We start from the raw sequence: 17,253 nt of genomic DNA on the forward strand, positions 1-17,253 counted from the left end.
TAGTCAATAGCGATAGACTTTTTTTTTTTAACTAAAGACACAATAGCAGTTGCTCTACTTCATGAATTTTCGTAATTTTTTGATATATTACTATTTTCGACATGACTAACCGTTATCAACAAGCACCAAATTAATTTGCTCTACTTTGCTAAAGTAATGCTGTTTACATACCAGAGAGCATGACATCAGCTCAAAGAAATCTTGACCAGACACAAAAGGACACCACTCAGAAACTCACCACAGTTTGTATACCATATATAAATGATTTGTCTGAAAAATTTCAACGATATGTAATCCATATGACATCAGGACAGTATTCAGGAGTGATTCAACTCTCCAGAAACAGCTCCTGAGAGTCAAGCCCCCTACAGAAAAAAATCATGACTAAGAACTGTGTATATGAAATCCCATGTAAATGTGTAAAACTATACAAAGGTGAGATGTGTCGTCCACTAAAAGTAGGATTAGAAGAAATAATCTACCATTACGGGACCAAGTAAAAATTATAGACAGAGAAGAGCGGTGGAGAATAAGACGCCTTAAAGAAGCAGCACATATGCTGGGGAATAACCAATTACTAAGTAGACATAGTATAATATGGGAACCGTTAATTATAAACAATCTATATATTTATAAAAGTGAAAATGTCTGTCTGTTTGTGTGTGTCTGTCTGTGTGTGTACACTTCCCTACCAAAAAACTCTGTCAATTTTCTCGAGATTTGCCATAAGGGGTATTGAGATTTGCGAAAATCTTTTTAATCGGTTTTCGGCCAGAAATTTGGCTGTTAAGGGGTCAAAGTTCAAAAGATTTAACCTTTGAGAACTCTATTAAACTGCTCCTCCAATTTTGAGTTTAAACACTTGAAACTTTAGATATAGGTTACTTGGACATGGATCTAACTTTATAATTTAATTTGAGCCCAAAACAATAAATGTTAAGGGATCATAATTGGGATCAAAGTTTTAAAAAAATTGACCTCTGCGGTCTCTACTAAATTACTCAGCTAATTTTTGGTTCTAAACATTTGAAATTTTGCATAAAGTGTATTCAGACATAGGCAAGCTTTTTAATCGTTTTTTTATTTATTTTTGTTTTTTGCTGAAAATTTGGCTTTCAAGGGGGTACAAAGTTAAAAAGGTTTTACCTTTGCGGTCTCTAGCAAACTATTAAACTAATTTTGGGTCTAAACATTTGAAATTTTACATAAAGAGTATTCAGACATGCAATAAGCTTTTAAATTAGTTTTTGGGCGAAAATTTGGCTGACAAGAGATCAAATTTGACAGAGTTGACCTTTGCAGACTCTACCAAACTTCTCCGCCAATTTTGGGTTTAAACACTCGAAATTTTAGATGTGGGTTACTTGGACATAGGCCAAACATTTTAATTTAATTTGAGCCCAAAACAATAAATCTTCAAGGGTCAAAATTGGGGTCAAAGTTAAAAAAGTTTGATGACTACGGTCTCTACCAACTTTTCTCTATGGTAGTTAAGGAAGCCTATTATATAGAAAGGAATTACCGTACATATTCACACTCTTTAATATATACATATGCACATAAAGTCATGAATAATACATAGGGCCCAAGCAAAGCTGGGCGGAACTGCTAGTAGATATATATATACAAGTAATAAGTAAAACAAAATTAATATATATATATAGATATACGTTAATATATAGTAATACTTAGTAATAAATAGTGATATTTATAACGAAATAAAATGGCTTTAAGGTTCCTAAAAATCGCACGTGGTGCCAAAAAAGTAAGCCCACACTTGTCATTTAAAAAAAACCCGGCAAATTCAAGTTAAACCGAATTTAACTGTTTAAACAGCCTATACCTCATTTGATTCCCCTTTTATTCCTCTATAATTTTACCTCTTCATATTATGATAATTAAATTAAAAAAAAACAACGATCAGAAAAGCATATTAAAAAAGAGTACACGCATAGGAGAGATATAGGCGTGAGAGAAAAAAACGGGTTTTACTAAAAATGTACGACTAAAATTATGCCTGATCAATGTACGACTGACTTTTCCTGCTGTTTCTCATATAGAAACAAGTGTAAAGTTGCTTGAATCAGCAGGAGCCGAATTGGATATTTAGTCATACTGGATTTTGGTCATACATAACAAGGTTTACTAAAAATGTATGACTAAATAATGTAAGGTTATTTACTCCTGCCATTGATTTACTATTAAAGCAACTTCGACACAAACGAACTACTGAGTTTATCAGCGTAAAATATTGTAAAAATCTGTTGTGGTATTATTCTCATATGTGGGAACACGATGAGAATTAGCAGCGAGCCGGATGTTAACTCATCCACCATGAGAGACAAAATGAAAAATCGTCTTTTGCACATGGCTCCACGCATCGCTTCCGCGTGGGAAGAAAAAAATAAGATAACCACAAAATAATTATTGACCAATGGTAGAGCTCCACGATTAAAATAAACACCTCAAATATCACAGTCACTGGGAGCCAGTTTGCCACTATAAAACAAGGGCTTTTAGGGAACTAGGAGAGAAGGAAAAAGAAGATGAAGACACTGGGCTGCTAGCTGCTGATGAAAAAGTCACCCGCTTTCCAGTTACAAGCCAGGACACGCATCACCGACAGCAGGATGACCGGCCGACCCCTACCACATCCATCGTCCAAAAGATAAGTTACGTTTACGAACATTCATTCCTTGTCAATTCATACATACCTACAAACATTTTACGAACCTTCATTCCTTGTCAATTCATACATACCTACAAACGTTTTACGAACATTCATTTCTTGTCAATTCATACATACCTACAAACATTTTACGAACCTTCATTCCTTGTCAATTCATACATACCTACAAATATTTTATGAAAATTCATTCCTTGTCAATTCATACATACCTACAAACATTTTACGAACATTCATTCCTTGTCAATTCATACATACCTACAAACGTTTTACGAACATTCATTTCTTGTCAATTCATACATACCTACAAACATTTTACGAACCTTCATTCCTTGTCAATTCATACATACCTACAAACGTTTTACGAACATTCATTTCTTGTCAATTCATACATACCTACAAACATTTTACGAACATTCATTTCTTGTCAATTCATACATACCTACAAACATTTTATGAAAATTCATTCCTTGTCAATTCGTACATACCTACAAACATTTTACGAACCTTCATTCCTTGTCAATTCATACATACCTACAAACATTTTATGAAAATTCATTCCTTGTCAATTCATACATACCTACAAACATTTTACGAACCTTCATTCCTTGTCAATTCGTACATACCTACAAACATTTTATGAAAATTCATTTCTTGTCAATTCATACATACCTACAAACATTTTATGAAAATTCATTTCTTGTCAATTCATACATACCTACAAACATTTTACGAACCTTCATTCCTTGTCAATTCGTACATACCTGCAAACATTTTACGAACCTTCATTCCTTGTCAATTAATACATACCTACAACATTTTACGAACATTCATTCCTTGTTAATTCATACATACCTACAAACATTTTACGAACCTTCATTCCTTGTCAATTCATACATACCTACAAACATTTTACGAACATTCATTCCTTGTTAAAGCGTACATACCTGCAAACATTCTACGAACATTTCACCGTAACGCAAACTGTCAAATATCTCCATCGGACAATCCATCCTTCGTTAAAGCACATTCCATCCTACGATCACTTTGCCTCTTCTAATACAAACTGTTAGTAGTAAATAAAGTCGGCTCTCAACCTTCAATATTTGTCTGTCTTTAATTATATGGAGTCAGAATCTACATACTTCCAAAGTTGTTCATTTCATGTATTCTTTGTTGTGACCTCTATGGCATCCTTTCCCACCTCTAATCCTTTTTATAAATACCGAGGTCATAAATACATAATAAAATGAATTTACTGACAAGTTTCAGTCGAGAGGTTATTTTTTTTTGGTATTTTTAGATTCATATAAAATGTATTTACAAAAAATAAATAATTTTAAAAAATATTATCTTTTAAGGTAGATAGTAAATAGATACATACCGTACTTTGAGGTAATTGTGCCAATTCTGGAGGTAATTGCGCAAACAAAAAAAAAAGTGCTCTTTATATGCATCGTTGCCAAAAGAGCACTTTTAGCTAGTTGGTGCAATTACCCCAAAGTATGGTAAGTATTTCTTTACATAATAAACTCCTTGAAAACTGAAACAATTATTTTTTTCTAATTCTGTGTGCCACTTTATTTTGGTTTTTTTTTTTCGTTAAAAATCTTTGTGAAAAAATAAACAAATTTATTTTTTTTAGATTAGTTATGCCTTGATTTTACTAATTATGCACAACGAAAAAAAAAACACGATGTTATCTAGTCTAATTAAATCCTAAAAGACCACGACAATTATTTGGTACATTGTATTGGAAAATAATAATTATCTCAGTCATTAAGGATTTATTGCAACCGCTATGCCCGACAGGAACATTTGACTGCGATCACCACTTTGAAACACGCACGGATATGAAGAATGTGTAGGAATACAACGTTGTGATGCGACCACCACACACATAAAACAAAAGGAACTATATTACACTCCCTCGTGTATCGTGTATGAATACAATAAACAGGCTGGAACGTTTGAGAAAACCTGTATATAAAGATTTGCCTGCCAAAATTGAATCAGTTTTCTCTTCAATTGCTCCAATTCAACACGTGTCGAGGAAATTCTGTCCGTGGGAGATGTTAAAACCACCGTTATGATTTTACACGCGACTGGCATGAGCTTTAATACCTAGCGTAGAAATTTACCACCTCGAGCGCAGGATTTAAATCTCCTTTTAAACAATCTTATTTTGAACTACTGATCTTATGATATGAACACACACACACACACGCACACACACACACACACACACACACACGTATCTGCTCATATGATTTATGGACTGTTCTTCTCAAAAATAATCACATGGACTTTAAGCCCAAGTGCAGTACACTTATGTTACCAAAATCAGTAATTCCAAGCCTTGTGCTTTTCTCATAAAATCCTCACTTTACTAATCCTTCATTATAAACATAAAACATAAGAAAACACTTATGCTGGAACAATTTAAACTAATAGTTTTAATGGTTTTAATCGTGAATATGAAATATCATGTTAAGTAAAGCTGGAGAAGTTCGTCTTTTGAAGAAGGTGAGCTGTGAACACGTGACGGGTGATGTATTACTGGAAACTGAGAGAACACAATGAAGTTGCGTTTCTGAATTTTTGAGATGAGGATAAAACCAAGTTTCTATCTTTATATCATCAACGTCCTGATCCCCATCTGGCATTAATTGAAAGGAATGGCTCTCGTCTTAGGGAGGCACCATGTTTTGACAAGCTTCTGGGCTTGACCTTTACTCCTGATCTAAAATGGAATACATACATCAAATCCGTTGCCAAGGTCGCTAGAAAAAATGGTGGGATCCTTCTATCGATTCAGTAGATATCTCACTGCTGATGCAATTCTCTACCTATATAAGAGACAGGTATGTCCAAGGATGGAGTACTGTTGCCACATCTGGGCAGGGCTGGAGATTATCCTGCCTTGACAGAGTTCAAAATAAACTTCTTAGCCTAGTGGGGGATGCCTTTTTCTCTTCCCTGCAACCTCTTTCTCACAGAAGAGACGTTGCAAGCTCGTCTTTGTTTTATCGTTATTTTCATGGCAAGTGCTCGTTTGAGCTCCAATCTATGGTCCCCCCCTTGCCAAACAGTCATGAGAAACACTCGTTTGGCTGTAAACACTATCACTAATGTCCCCCACTCTTTATCTGTGCCTAAACCTAAACGTAGATTCCATACCCCAGCACCACCACCACCCCCCAATATAAACAGAATTTTTGTGAAATATAAATGTCAGTGCGTTACTTACGTAACGTTAAGTAAACTGCAGAAGCACATGTTAATGGAATGTAGTATATTGGTTTATATTGGAGGAGATGATATATTAAAATGTGTCATGTGTTATCTAGTGGATGTAAGATATTGTTCTTTTTACAGACAGATAATAAACGTATAAATCGTATGTATGTTGTTAGCCAGGGGACATGATATTGACGTGTAAACTGAGTCATGTTGTATCAGACTTATCACACAGGATATTTTTACAGTTCATATATAAGAAGAATAATATATGCTTCATACCTTTTTCTTGAAGAGTTCTTCTGTATCTTCCCGCTGTTCCATGACGAACCATGAAGCGATCACCATCCAATTGAGACATCTGTTCTTATTTGTGAAACCATTAAAACAACTCTTTATATTTTTATATTATAAATTTATTACAGTTGTCTCAAATGGTTTTCATAGGATCTGCAGTTAGTCTACATTTTCTATTTTTACAGCTCGCTCCCTAGCTGTCTGCCCACCCCTGTCTAGATGTCTGTCCGCTCTGGTGGTCAATCCTCAACTCTCTGAATCTCTCCAAAACTAACTACATCACGTGTTCTCTTACGTCACCTAATTATATGTCTCAGACCAACCTAATCCACAACTAGTTATTTGTTTATTCAAAACCCCAAAATAATGTTTACATATATTTTCTATTTTCACATTCCTTTTGCGATTCACACGTCAATCATTTCGACCACAATTTAATTGTTTATTCTTCTAATCATAATAACTGATCTAGCGACCATCCGTCACTCAAATCAATTAACAAGAACACAATAATAATAAAAATAATGTTTTGACCTTTGACCCTGCTTGCCACAGTTAACAGATACTACGCTATGATCACAGCCTAAAGGGCCATAACATTACAGGAATACCCCCCCCCCAAAGAACGAAAAACATAAAAATGTGTTTGGTGCTTATGTTTTTGCAAACCGCTTGTGAAAACTTTATTTTTTGATCAATTAAAAAAGCATTAAAAACTACGTAAGACGAAAAGAAAATGAACCTCTTTTTTTTTTTTAAACTTTCTTATTTGAAAGATTCCTACGCGATGTGATAAGACACTTCACTACGCCCGTTCGCGAACATATCATGTAAGAAAAACATTACCGAAGGCGGTGAAATGGCACAAAATAGTCCCAAGGTCTAGGGGTTCATACCATGCAAACGATAAATTTGTGGCACGTTTGATCATCAGATTCATTGTCAACGACCTCGAATACCCCTAAAAAAACAAATGAGAGTGATGATCAGTGTTCTGTTGTAGCGTAAGGTAACAGTTACCCCAAATTCAAATTTGAAAGGAAAAGGTCAAATTTAATTCAAATTTAATTCAACTTTAATTTGCCAAATGTAGGGCAAAAGAAATTTAAGTGAAATTAAATTTTTCTGCCCCAAACAAAATAATAAAAAAAAAAGGATTAAAACAAAATGACACTTTCTTCTCGTTTAAAATGCACAAAAATAACAAGATGAACAAGCAAAGGTCCAATCGGTAAAAGTTTTTGAGAAACCATTAGAATGTTCAAAGTAGGTAAAAAATCATTTGTGGAATTATTAAGATTAAAAGGTCATGTTAGATGAAAGTTCTTCGTTAAAGTAATAAGATTAGAAGGTGAAAGTCGTGTGTGAAAATAATGTCCTTATTTCAAGGTTTGTGTTTCAACTGGCGAAGTTCGCCTTATTCAAAAGTCCTATGAGGAAAGTAGTCCGTTGTTATTAATTCTTATAGAAAATGTACGGAATGGGTGCATATGTACATAAGTGATTTTTGAGTGCCCGCGTGGCTTGTGCAATTATGGTTTCGACAGATTTGAAAGTGATGATGAGATAAAAACGAGAGGCATGTTCTCATGTCACGCCGGAGCGAGAAGAGAAGAAGAAGGAATGTTTGTTGCATTTAAATACTTTTTGAACCGGCTCCAACACAAGACTGCTGCTCCTGGTATTTGGTTTTTGGAAAAGCGTTAAAAAGACAATCTTCTAAATTTTCTCATTGGTCACTTGGTTCAGGTGGTACTGTCTTCAACTACGTCCGCCAGGAATATGTCCATTTTACTTTTTTTGCTGTGAGAAAAGCGTGTGGGCGTATTTGTAATTATGTCGTTGCTGGAAGAACTTATTTTTGTGTAAAATGCGCGGGAAAATTGAAATTAATAAACGTTCGTTTATTTGCGAGGGTGTGTGTTTGAGTGAGTCCTGAGTTACAGTACAGAAAAAACCTCAAAAAACAAGAACAAACTCTCGGCTGGAAGTTGTGACTGTGATTAAATTCGTTTTGTTTTTATTTCAATAATACAGAAATAAACTTGTTTATTATTATTTTTTTTTACAAAGATTAAAATTTTTTTAAAAATGGTACACTAGGTTGAAAAAAAATGTCTCAGTCTTCAAGAATTTGCCAAAAATAATCGCCACTAAGTTGTTTTATTGTTCATTTAATATCTGTTTATTTTTTTTGCGATAACGAACTCCGTTGATCACCCATATAAGAGGGATCTATTATATAAATCTCACCTGTCTGTTTAAATGTATGTATGTATGTATGTAGGTATGTATGTAAGTGAAAGGAGCAGTGGAAGGGCTGGGGCGCCAAATTGTTCTGGAATGTAAGGTGTGTGGAAGATTATGTCTGAGCAGAGCTGGGCTGATAAGCCACCAGACTACTCATCAGCGCAGTGGGCCACAAAGCAGTCTTGTGTTCCAGATCTAACCTGTGTCAACTACGGGCGGACGTACAAAACAGCAGGTGGTTTGAAGCGGCATTTGATTATACATAGAAGCGACCACCAAGAATGTGCAGCTAGTGGCGCACATGTCTGCACAATGTGGGCCAAAGAATGCCAGAGTTTGGCAGGGCTTAAAAGCCACCTTCGTGCAGCCCATCACTGATTTGTTTTCGTGTTTCTGTATATATTTTCTTTTTTTGTGCTATATCAAGTAATGGCAAAGTTCGAAAACGAATTTGCTGCCATCATCATATATGTATGTATGAATGTAAAAATTTCGACAGAAGCGACGGATTTTCACAAGATTGGTATCATTTTGAAGCTCAATGTCTTGGGCGCCAAATACCATAAAATGAGCCAAAAACATTGATTCCTTCAACCTCAACTGGGCAGTTTTCTACAAGGATTGGTCGATTTTTTGCGAGCCATTTTTACAAGTTATCGTATCGGTTAGATTGACTTTGCCTAATTTCAACGTTCCAAACTTCCGGTCGCGTCATGGAGTAGGAGCAAGACGTCAGATTGTCTTTCACTTCCTTTTCTGCCTTCGCGTCACAGATTCGAGCCTGTCTGCCTACTACCACTTTTTTTTTCTCAACACACACCTCCAAACACTTAGGCAACGCCAGGCACCCATGCTAGTTTATAATATAGATCTCACCTGTCTGTTTATATGTATGTATGTATGTTTGTTTGTATGTCTGCCTAAAACTTTCGACAGAGGGGACCGATTTTCACAAAATCAGTATCATTTTGAAACTCGACCTTTCAAACAACAAATATCGACAAATTGGCTAAAAACATCTTCAGGTAGGGGTCGCTTTTTTTTGCAATATTTTCGAAAGTCATCCTCTCTTTTCGATTGACCAGCCTTAATTTAAACCTTCATCACTTCCGTTTTGGTGATGGGCGCAACAGCAAAGACATCACGTTTTGTTTTTCACATACTTTTCCTCCTTCGCGGTACAGGTTCGAGCCTGCCTGCCTGCCTACTACTACATTTGTTTTTGTGCTCAACACGCATCTCCAAACACCTGGGTAACACCAGGCACCCAGGCTAGTATTTAATAAAAATCGGGAGTTTTCTTTAGTAAATAACTTTTTAAGTATGGACGTAGAAAGATATTTGCCAAAAATGACCTCTCGAAACTTCTCGAAAATTTGTTTCATTGTTTACTAGCAGTTCATTAAAAAGTTTGACTCGTGTCCAAGTAACCTACATCTAAAATTTCAAGTTTTTAGACCCAAAATTTGCGGATGAGTCTGCAAAGGGCAACTCTTTCAACTTTGACTTCTTGGCAGCCAAATTTTCACCCAAAAACTGATTTAAAAGCTTGCTGCATGTCTGATTACTTTTATGTAAAATTTCAAATGTTTAGACCCAAAACTGGCTGAATAGTTTGCTAGAGACCGTAAAGGTCAAATCTTTTGAAGTTTGACCCCTTGGCAGCCAAATTTTCGACCAAAAACGAATTAAAAAGCTTGCCCTATGTCTGAATACATTTTATGTAAAATTTCAAATGTTTATACCAAAAATTGGCCAAATAATTTGGTAGAGATCGCAGAAGTCAAATTTTTTTTAACTTTGACCCCAATTTATTGTTTTGGGCTCAAATCAAATTAAAAAGTTGTTTTTTTTTTTTTATTTCTTTACTTTTTTCCGGTTAATCTCATTGATTACAAACTTAACTTTCTGATTTAAAAAAAAAATGAAAAATATCTTTATAACTTTTATCGTTGAGGATCAATTTCAATTATAACGTTCTACTAAATTGAACGCCCACTTTGTGGCCATCCTCGAAAAAAATGGCGACTCTTTCACTTGAGGTGTGAATATTCCCGTCTAAAAAAGGGGGTTTTACAAAGGGAACTTTCTTACCTCACCCCCGTCTCTCTCTCTCTCTCTCTCTCTCTCTCTCTCTCTCTCTCTCTCATCTAACGTGTTTTTATTTTATTTTATTTTTATACAAATAAACTTTGTATTCAATTTTTTTGTTTGAATTGAATATGTTTGGACATTTTTTTCCGACACTAAAATAGGACATTACCGTGATATTCGCTTTCAGCATACCCGTAAAACCAGTAAATGTCGTCATTGTACCTATTTACTATGCCTCCCCACGGGACAGAGTTAGACACCAGGGTCGTTTTTTAACGTGGAGAAAAGGTACAAAAATAAAAATTGTCTCAGTCGTGAAGGATTTCTCCTCCACCGAAAGAGAACAAGAAATAGAAGTGCAGCATAATGCAGCATCTGAAGGACAGATACTACACTTTGATCTTGTCCCGAAGGCCAGGTGACTCCTGAATCAGAAAAAAAAAGTAACATTTGACGGTATTTGTGCACTTTTGCCACCGTTATTATTTTGAAAGACATTCTTAACATAGGGAGGTGAGCGTGTTTTGTAACTAATCTGTGCGTCGACCTAACAATTTAATAATAAAAAAAAGATATCGTGAAGCTTGAATTTAACTTGTGGGGGGGGGGGGTCATTTAAAAATAATGCGGTGGCAAAAGTGCACAAGCACCAAATTTACTCTAGATAGATAGCTGGAGAGAAATAGGTAAATCTAGAGAGGAGGAGGTCAAGAAAGTTCTCTTTGTAACCGCCTTTTTTAGACGGAAATATTCACCCATCAAATGAAATATTTTTTTTAAATCCTAATGTGTGCAAGATTTTTGTTTATTTTCTTTTATGACGATTTTTTTTATTTTTAAAACAGGTAGTTCGGTTTAGTAAGGCGAACATTTTTATAGTCAGGCGAATTTTTCATCTGACACCGTTTGCTACGAGTTCGAGTCGCCTATTGTTACCATGTTTTATAAATAAAAATTTGTACAAAACGTTTACACCAATTTGATTACTCATTTTTTTTACTGAAACAGGGAGTCTGATTATTAATAAACGGAACATTTTTATATCAATGCGAATTTTTTTTATCTGACATCTTTTGCTACGAGCTTTAAGTCGCCTGCTTTCTCCTACACAGAAATTTTGTGTGTGTGTGTGTCGTAAACAACCGAAGGCAGCCGGAGTTTACCGACTTTTGGCTAAGCGCCGAAGAGTAACGGAAATCAACGAAGTAGAACTTTGGTTGCTTCGGCGGTGATGTAGTATCAGGAGGAGCAACAACAGCAGTAGGCTAGCGGACTTGAAGTCTTTCTGGAAGGCCAGAAAAAAGCGTGCTTAAATCGAAGACGACACGGTAAAAAGAAAAGAAAAAATAAGGAAGCCCATAACGGACATAATCGGCAAAATTTTAAAAGAGAAGATGACTTAAAAAGCTTATTAAAAAAAAAAAAAAAAAATCTCTATAGCTCCTAATTTACTATATGCATATATTTAGTTAAATTGGATTCTTTTATTAATATACAAAAATGGAAAATGGGTGAAGACTGTTCGGCTTTTTTTTCATTCTGAAGATGATGATGCCGTTTCTGGCGATTTAGCAGACTATTTTTTTTTTTCTTAATTTTTGGTGGAGGAGGGGTCAGTGAGCATTATTTTTGTTGGAGGAAGAACGGTGGAGGTGTCCGTGGTGTTTGCAAACGAGTCGAGCGGAGGAGACGTCGTCGCTAACAACAACAATCGAAGCACAGACTTGCGTCTTGCCTGTTGTTTTGAGCCGACGAGGGAGCGAGATAACGCGCAGATTAAGGGGAGGAAAACCATTAAAAAAGGCGAAGAAATCGTCGCGGTGGAGGCGGACAGCGACGGACCACCTTGCTGGTGGTTACGGCGAGATCAGAGCTGGGCTTTTAAAGCAATGGGTGGATGTAGTTCGGCCCTAATTATTTCGATGTGCGGACTTGTACTATTGGATGTATCGTTCGCTGCCCATTATACCGACAAGTGGGCAGTTCGTATTGAAGGAGGCATACAAGCAGCCAAAGCTTTAGCCGAAAAACACGGATTTACCTTCTTGGGAGAGGTTCGTTACCTTTTTTTAAATTTTATCTAAACCACATAATCATAACTACAGCTCGCGAGCCGCATGCGGCCCACCAAAACGAATTGATGCGGGCCGCCAAATGTTTGCACTCTTTTTTTTTTCATTTAAACTGAGCTGTTTTGTTAAATGTATTTCACGTTAATATTCTATTTTTAAACCTTTACTAATAAAATTGCTGTATCTTTTAAAGCCTTTTATTGGTCAATATGCACTGGTTGTCCAACCTGCAACGGGTGTTTATTCCGAAAGCCGTTCTTAACATGGGAGGTTGGAAATAAAAATCATTTTCTGAATAAACACCCCCTACCTCCATGTTAAGAACGGCTTTCGGAATAAACACCCTTTGCGAGTTGGACAACCACAACCAGTGCACTGGCTGCACTGCACATTGACCCTTTTATTTTGTATATTTTAGATATTACTTGGGGCTTAATATACCCACCCCCAAGTTTTGTAATTTTTTTTTTTAAACGTGGCTCTTGAAATGAAAATTTTGCCTACCTAACCAACCACTCAAGATTAAGAAGGTTGACTCCCCCTCCCCACTAGATAAATAGTGTTTATATTTGGTAACTTCAAATAAGCTGTTATACTCGACATTAAACAAAAATAGGAATTTGTAAAAGAAAAAAAGGGCACCCAGAGGATTTCAGTTCTTATGGCGTCAATTTCGAGTATTGACTAAGAATCCTGAAACTATTTATTATTGCAACTTATTGAACACGAAAAAAAAAACGCCGACCTGTACGAGAGTGCCCCCTAAAAATGCGTTTTTTTTTGTTCCCCACCCCGGACTTAACTATACATCTATTTCCCGACGTGTCACGTGATTAGTCAAAATGATTTCCTTAAATTCCCATTACAACAAATGGTAAAAAAATTAAAAATAAAAATGTCCCTTTACTGATACCGGTACTAAGTACCGGGGGTTTGTATTACCGGTATCAGTAAGGGGACATTTTTATTTAGTACTTGCGGTACTAGTGCAGAGAGTGATCCGGACGTAAATAATAACCTTATTTAAAAAGCCATTCTTAACATGGGGAGGGTGTTTTGTACCTACTCTTATACTTTAACCTTACAGTTGAATAAAAAAAACAAAACTTTAATTAAACTTGAAAATACGATTTAAAAAATAGCGCGGATCACTCTCTGCATTGATGATACCGTGGGCCGTTTTTTTTTGTTTTTGTTTTTTTTTTTTAAATTATCGGAGTTACATAGACACGAGAACTACGTGCACACGAATCTCACCGGTCACATGACATGTCGGTAAAGAGATGTACAGTAAGTAGAACATTATAACGAAAAAGTGAACCCTCTTCTTCTTTATTCATTTTTTTTCCTGCTAATATGATAGTTTGTAATCTGATCATTTAAAAAAAAAAAAAAAAAAAAAAAGTGAAAAAAATAAAGAGCGCAATTTTTTTTTTTTTAGGGGAGCACTCTCGTACAGGTCCGTTAAAAAAATCAAATTGGAAACTGCTTCGGAAATTTCCAGGACTGACTGGGTTCTCCGTCGGTACTCACGTAAACCCTGCCAGATCCTTATTCCTTATAAGTACCACAAAATACTCCTTTAATTTTAGCAAGTATTTTTTTTTCATTGCCGTTTTAAAGGCTTCAACATTTCATTCAAATTTCCTATGACCACCGTAAACAAAACAGTTTGGACATTTTTTTGTTTATTTTATTTTCATTATCTTTATATTCATTTCTTGCACAACTTCGCACGTGCGTGTCTTGCCAATACGTGACTTAAATTAATATTAAAGAAAGAAAAAAAAGTGGTACTTATCCAGAGAAGGTACCGTGGTATTTTTTTTAATATAGTATTTTCAAGTTCAAAGATACCGTAAAATTCGAATTTGCCAATTGTTAGGTGACTGTACAGAATAGTTACAAAACTCCCTAATGTTAAGAATGGGTTTCTAAATAACGTTATTTCTGTAAATATATCACCAGTATCCAAATATTTATATTATATAGTAAATAAATTATATTTTTTTAAATCCTTTTAAAAGTTAATTAGGAAATTGAATCTAGCAGAATGCATTTTGGTTTTTTCGCAAACAAGCTTTGACGTTTTTTTTGTTTTTTTTTCTTAATAGTTGACGAAAATTAGTGCTTCGTGACTCCGGGAAGCGTTAAAGGAATTTGAAAGCATTTAAACTGTTGAATAAAAGATTCTTAGCGAATCCTCATTTAAATAAAAGACCGGGTGCTTTATACACTTATTGTACCGCGCTATTTTTTTAATAGTATTTTTAATTTAAATTCAAGTTTTACGATATATTTGTTAAATTGTTAGATGAAAGTACAGAATAGTTACCAAACACCCCAATCATACCCCTTAATAGCTTTAGCGTTATTTTAGTACGGTAAGTGCATACCGAATATAGGTTTCTTATATATATTTTTTTAATATAAGAACATTTAATGGAATTACTCTTTTCTCCAATTTTTTTTTTTGTATTTTTTTTTCGACAACCCTAAGTCCAGGTAGAAAGCCCTCCCTTTTCTCTTACTCTAAATCTGGCTCTTAACCAACCCTACAACTAACCACCTCAGTCTCATCCAGCCAAAAAAAAAAAAAAGTGCGTGTTTTTTTTTTGTTGGGGGGGGGTGTAACGGTATTGATTTTATTAAAAAAAAAAATACCATCTATATATTAACTTAAACTATGATATAATTAATAAGTGAAGACTCCCGGACAACTCCAATAATATACGACTGGTGTTGATTAATAAAATTATTTGATCAAATAATGTCTGGACGGACTGGATAAGAATAGCGTGATTTGTAAAATTTAAAGATACTTAATTTAAATGTAACGAGTTCACATGCACAGAAGTTACCGTGCTATTTTATTTTTTTTTTATTTGCAAGTTTTATGTTTTTTAAAAATTGTTTGAAAATCTACAATCGTTACAAAAAAAAAATCCTTCCCTTTCCATGTTGGGTTTCTAAATAACGTTCTTATTTTACCACAGTACCTTCTCGGCATAAAAAAAAATAATCCCAATGTACAAGACCCCCCCCCCCAAGTAAATTTTTGTTTTTAATATCGTAAAAACAAAAAAACAATTGAATATGCTGTGTCTTTATGAATAAAACTCGTAAAATTGTGACCTGATCTCGTAGTTTTACTTTGTATATCATCCCTCTGCAAATGGAGATGGTAATCCTTGGGAGTATTGATTAGAGACACTACCCCCCCCAAAGAGTTACTTCCTGAGAGAATGATCGCATAAGATACTACCCCCTTTTGAATTGAGTATTTGAAAGCTGATTCTACAAGACCGAACCTAAAAAGATTTACAAAGAAAAATGACTGCGTTCAAATTCTGCAAAAATATAGTAAATTGAATTTAGCATTAAAAGAAGTTTGATTTTTACCAAATCTACTTTATTAAAATATTTGGTGTTTGAAACAGTTCGGTTTTTGTCCAGTTTAAAAACTGGAACCACTGACACTTTTTTTTTTTTTTATCGGTGGCTGCGCTTTATTGCCAATATTTACTAATCAACCAGTTAAATTTTTTTAAATTCTAAGTCTTGTCTAAAAGGTGCCCCCCCTTTTTTGTGCTAGTGCACTTACTGATCCGCGCTATTTTTTAAATCGTATTTCCAAGTTTAATTCTAGTTTTATATCTATTTTTTATTCAATTGTAAGGTTAAAGTGCAGAATAGGTACAAAACACCCTCCCTATGTTAAGAATGGCTTTATTAATGTTATTTCAGCACGGATCAATAAGTGGACTGGAATAGTACCTTTTTTTTTTATCAAGTGAAAGTATTTTTGCAAAAAAAAAAAAAAAACTAAACACGATTAGCAACAACGATTGAATTATTTAAGTTAGGATTTTTTTTTTATTTTAAAGTAAACTGCATTTTTTATTCTGAAAGTACAAATTAAGACCCATTTTTATCGAAAAGTTGAGATTCTCTAAAAACTGAATACATTTTAGATCTTCATCCATAAATATTGTTTAATAAATTATTTGTTTTGCATTTAATAATGCAAAACAAATCGCCTTCCATTCATTCGTTGTCAGTTTTCTATAAGAAAAAAAAAAAAAAACTTTTCTAACAATAATTTTTTTTCTTCTGTTAAGTGTGTGTGTGTGTGTCAAAGGGGCTATTCTGTGGATTATCTTAAATCTGATATATAATGTCCCCCCTCCACATTTTCCCCCTTTTTCTTTAAGACCTTCTTTTCTCGCTTACTGCTTTTTCTCTTCTTTTTCCTTTAGCTCCTAGTCCCCCCCTTTCTTACTATGTTTTTCGTTTTAATCTTTAAAGAAATCCTGATTCCACCCAGATTATCTTATCTATTAGCGCAGTCTTCATTATTAAAAATATACAAATATACGTATAAACACCCATTTTAATGCACATCTTTACATGTTAAAATAAATATAAAACCATTGCGTTAAATATATTAAAAAAAAAAGTATTTTAAATACAATAAAACTAAAATTAATTTTAGATTAAAAGATTTTCGAATTTCCATTTAAACATCCTTGAACATTGCATATTAAATATAAGATATATTTTACACGCTGGTCATTTTGGTAAAATTGTGCCAATGATGGGCGCAACTATTTC

At 34.5% G+C, this 17,253-nt stretch overlaps 1 protein-coding gene across 1 annotated transcript in view; it reads left to right on the forward strand.

Annotated features, from left to right (window-relative positions):
* Nucleotides 1-11,731: 11,731 nt before the first annotated feature.
* Nucleotides 11,732-17,253, forward strand: part of LOC145259623 (furin-like protease kpc-1) — a 473,157-nt gene continuing 467,635 nt past the window's right edge. The window contains exon 1 of the mRNA XM_080117279.1: nucleotides 11,732-12,621. Within this exon, the coding sequence (XP_079973405.1) occupies nucleotides 12,457-12,621 (165 nt within the window). The 5' untranslated portion in view covers nucleotides 11,732-12,456. The remainder of the gene's footprint in view (nucleotides 12,622-17,253) is intronic.

This window comes from Euprymna scolopes, chromosome 35 (genome assembly GCF_053919585.1).
Source record: "Euprymna scolopes isolate OS-2025 chromosome 35, ASM5391958v1, whole genome shotgun sequence".
NCBI lineage: Eukaryota > Metazoa > Mollusca > Cephalopoda > Sepiida > Sepiolidae > Euprymna > Euprymna scolopes.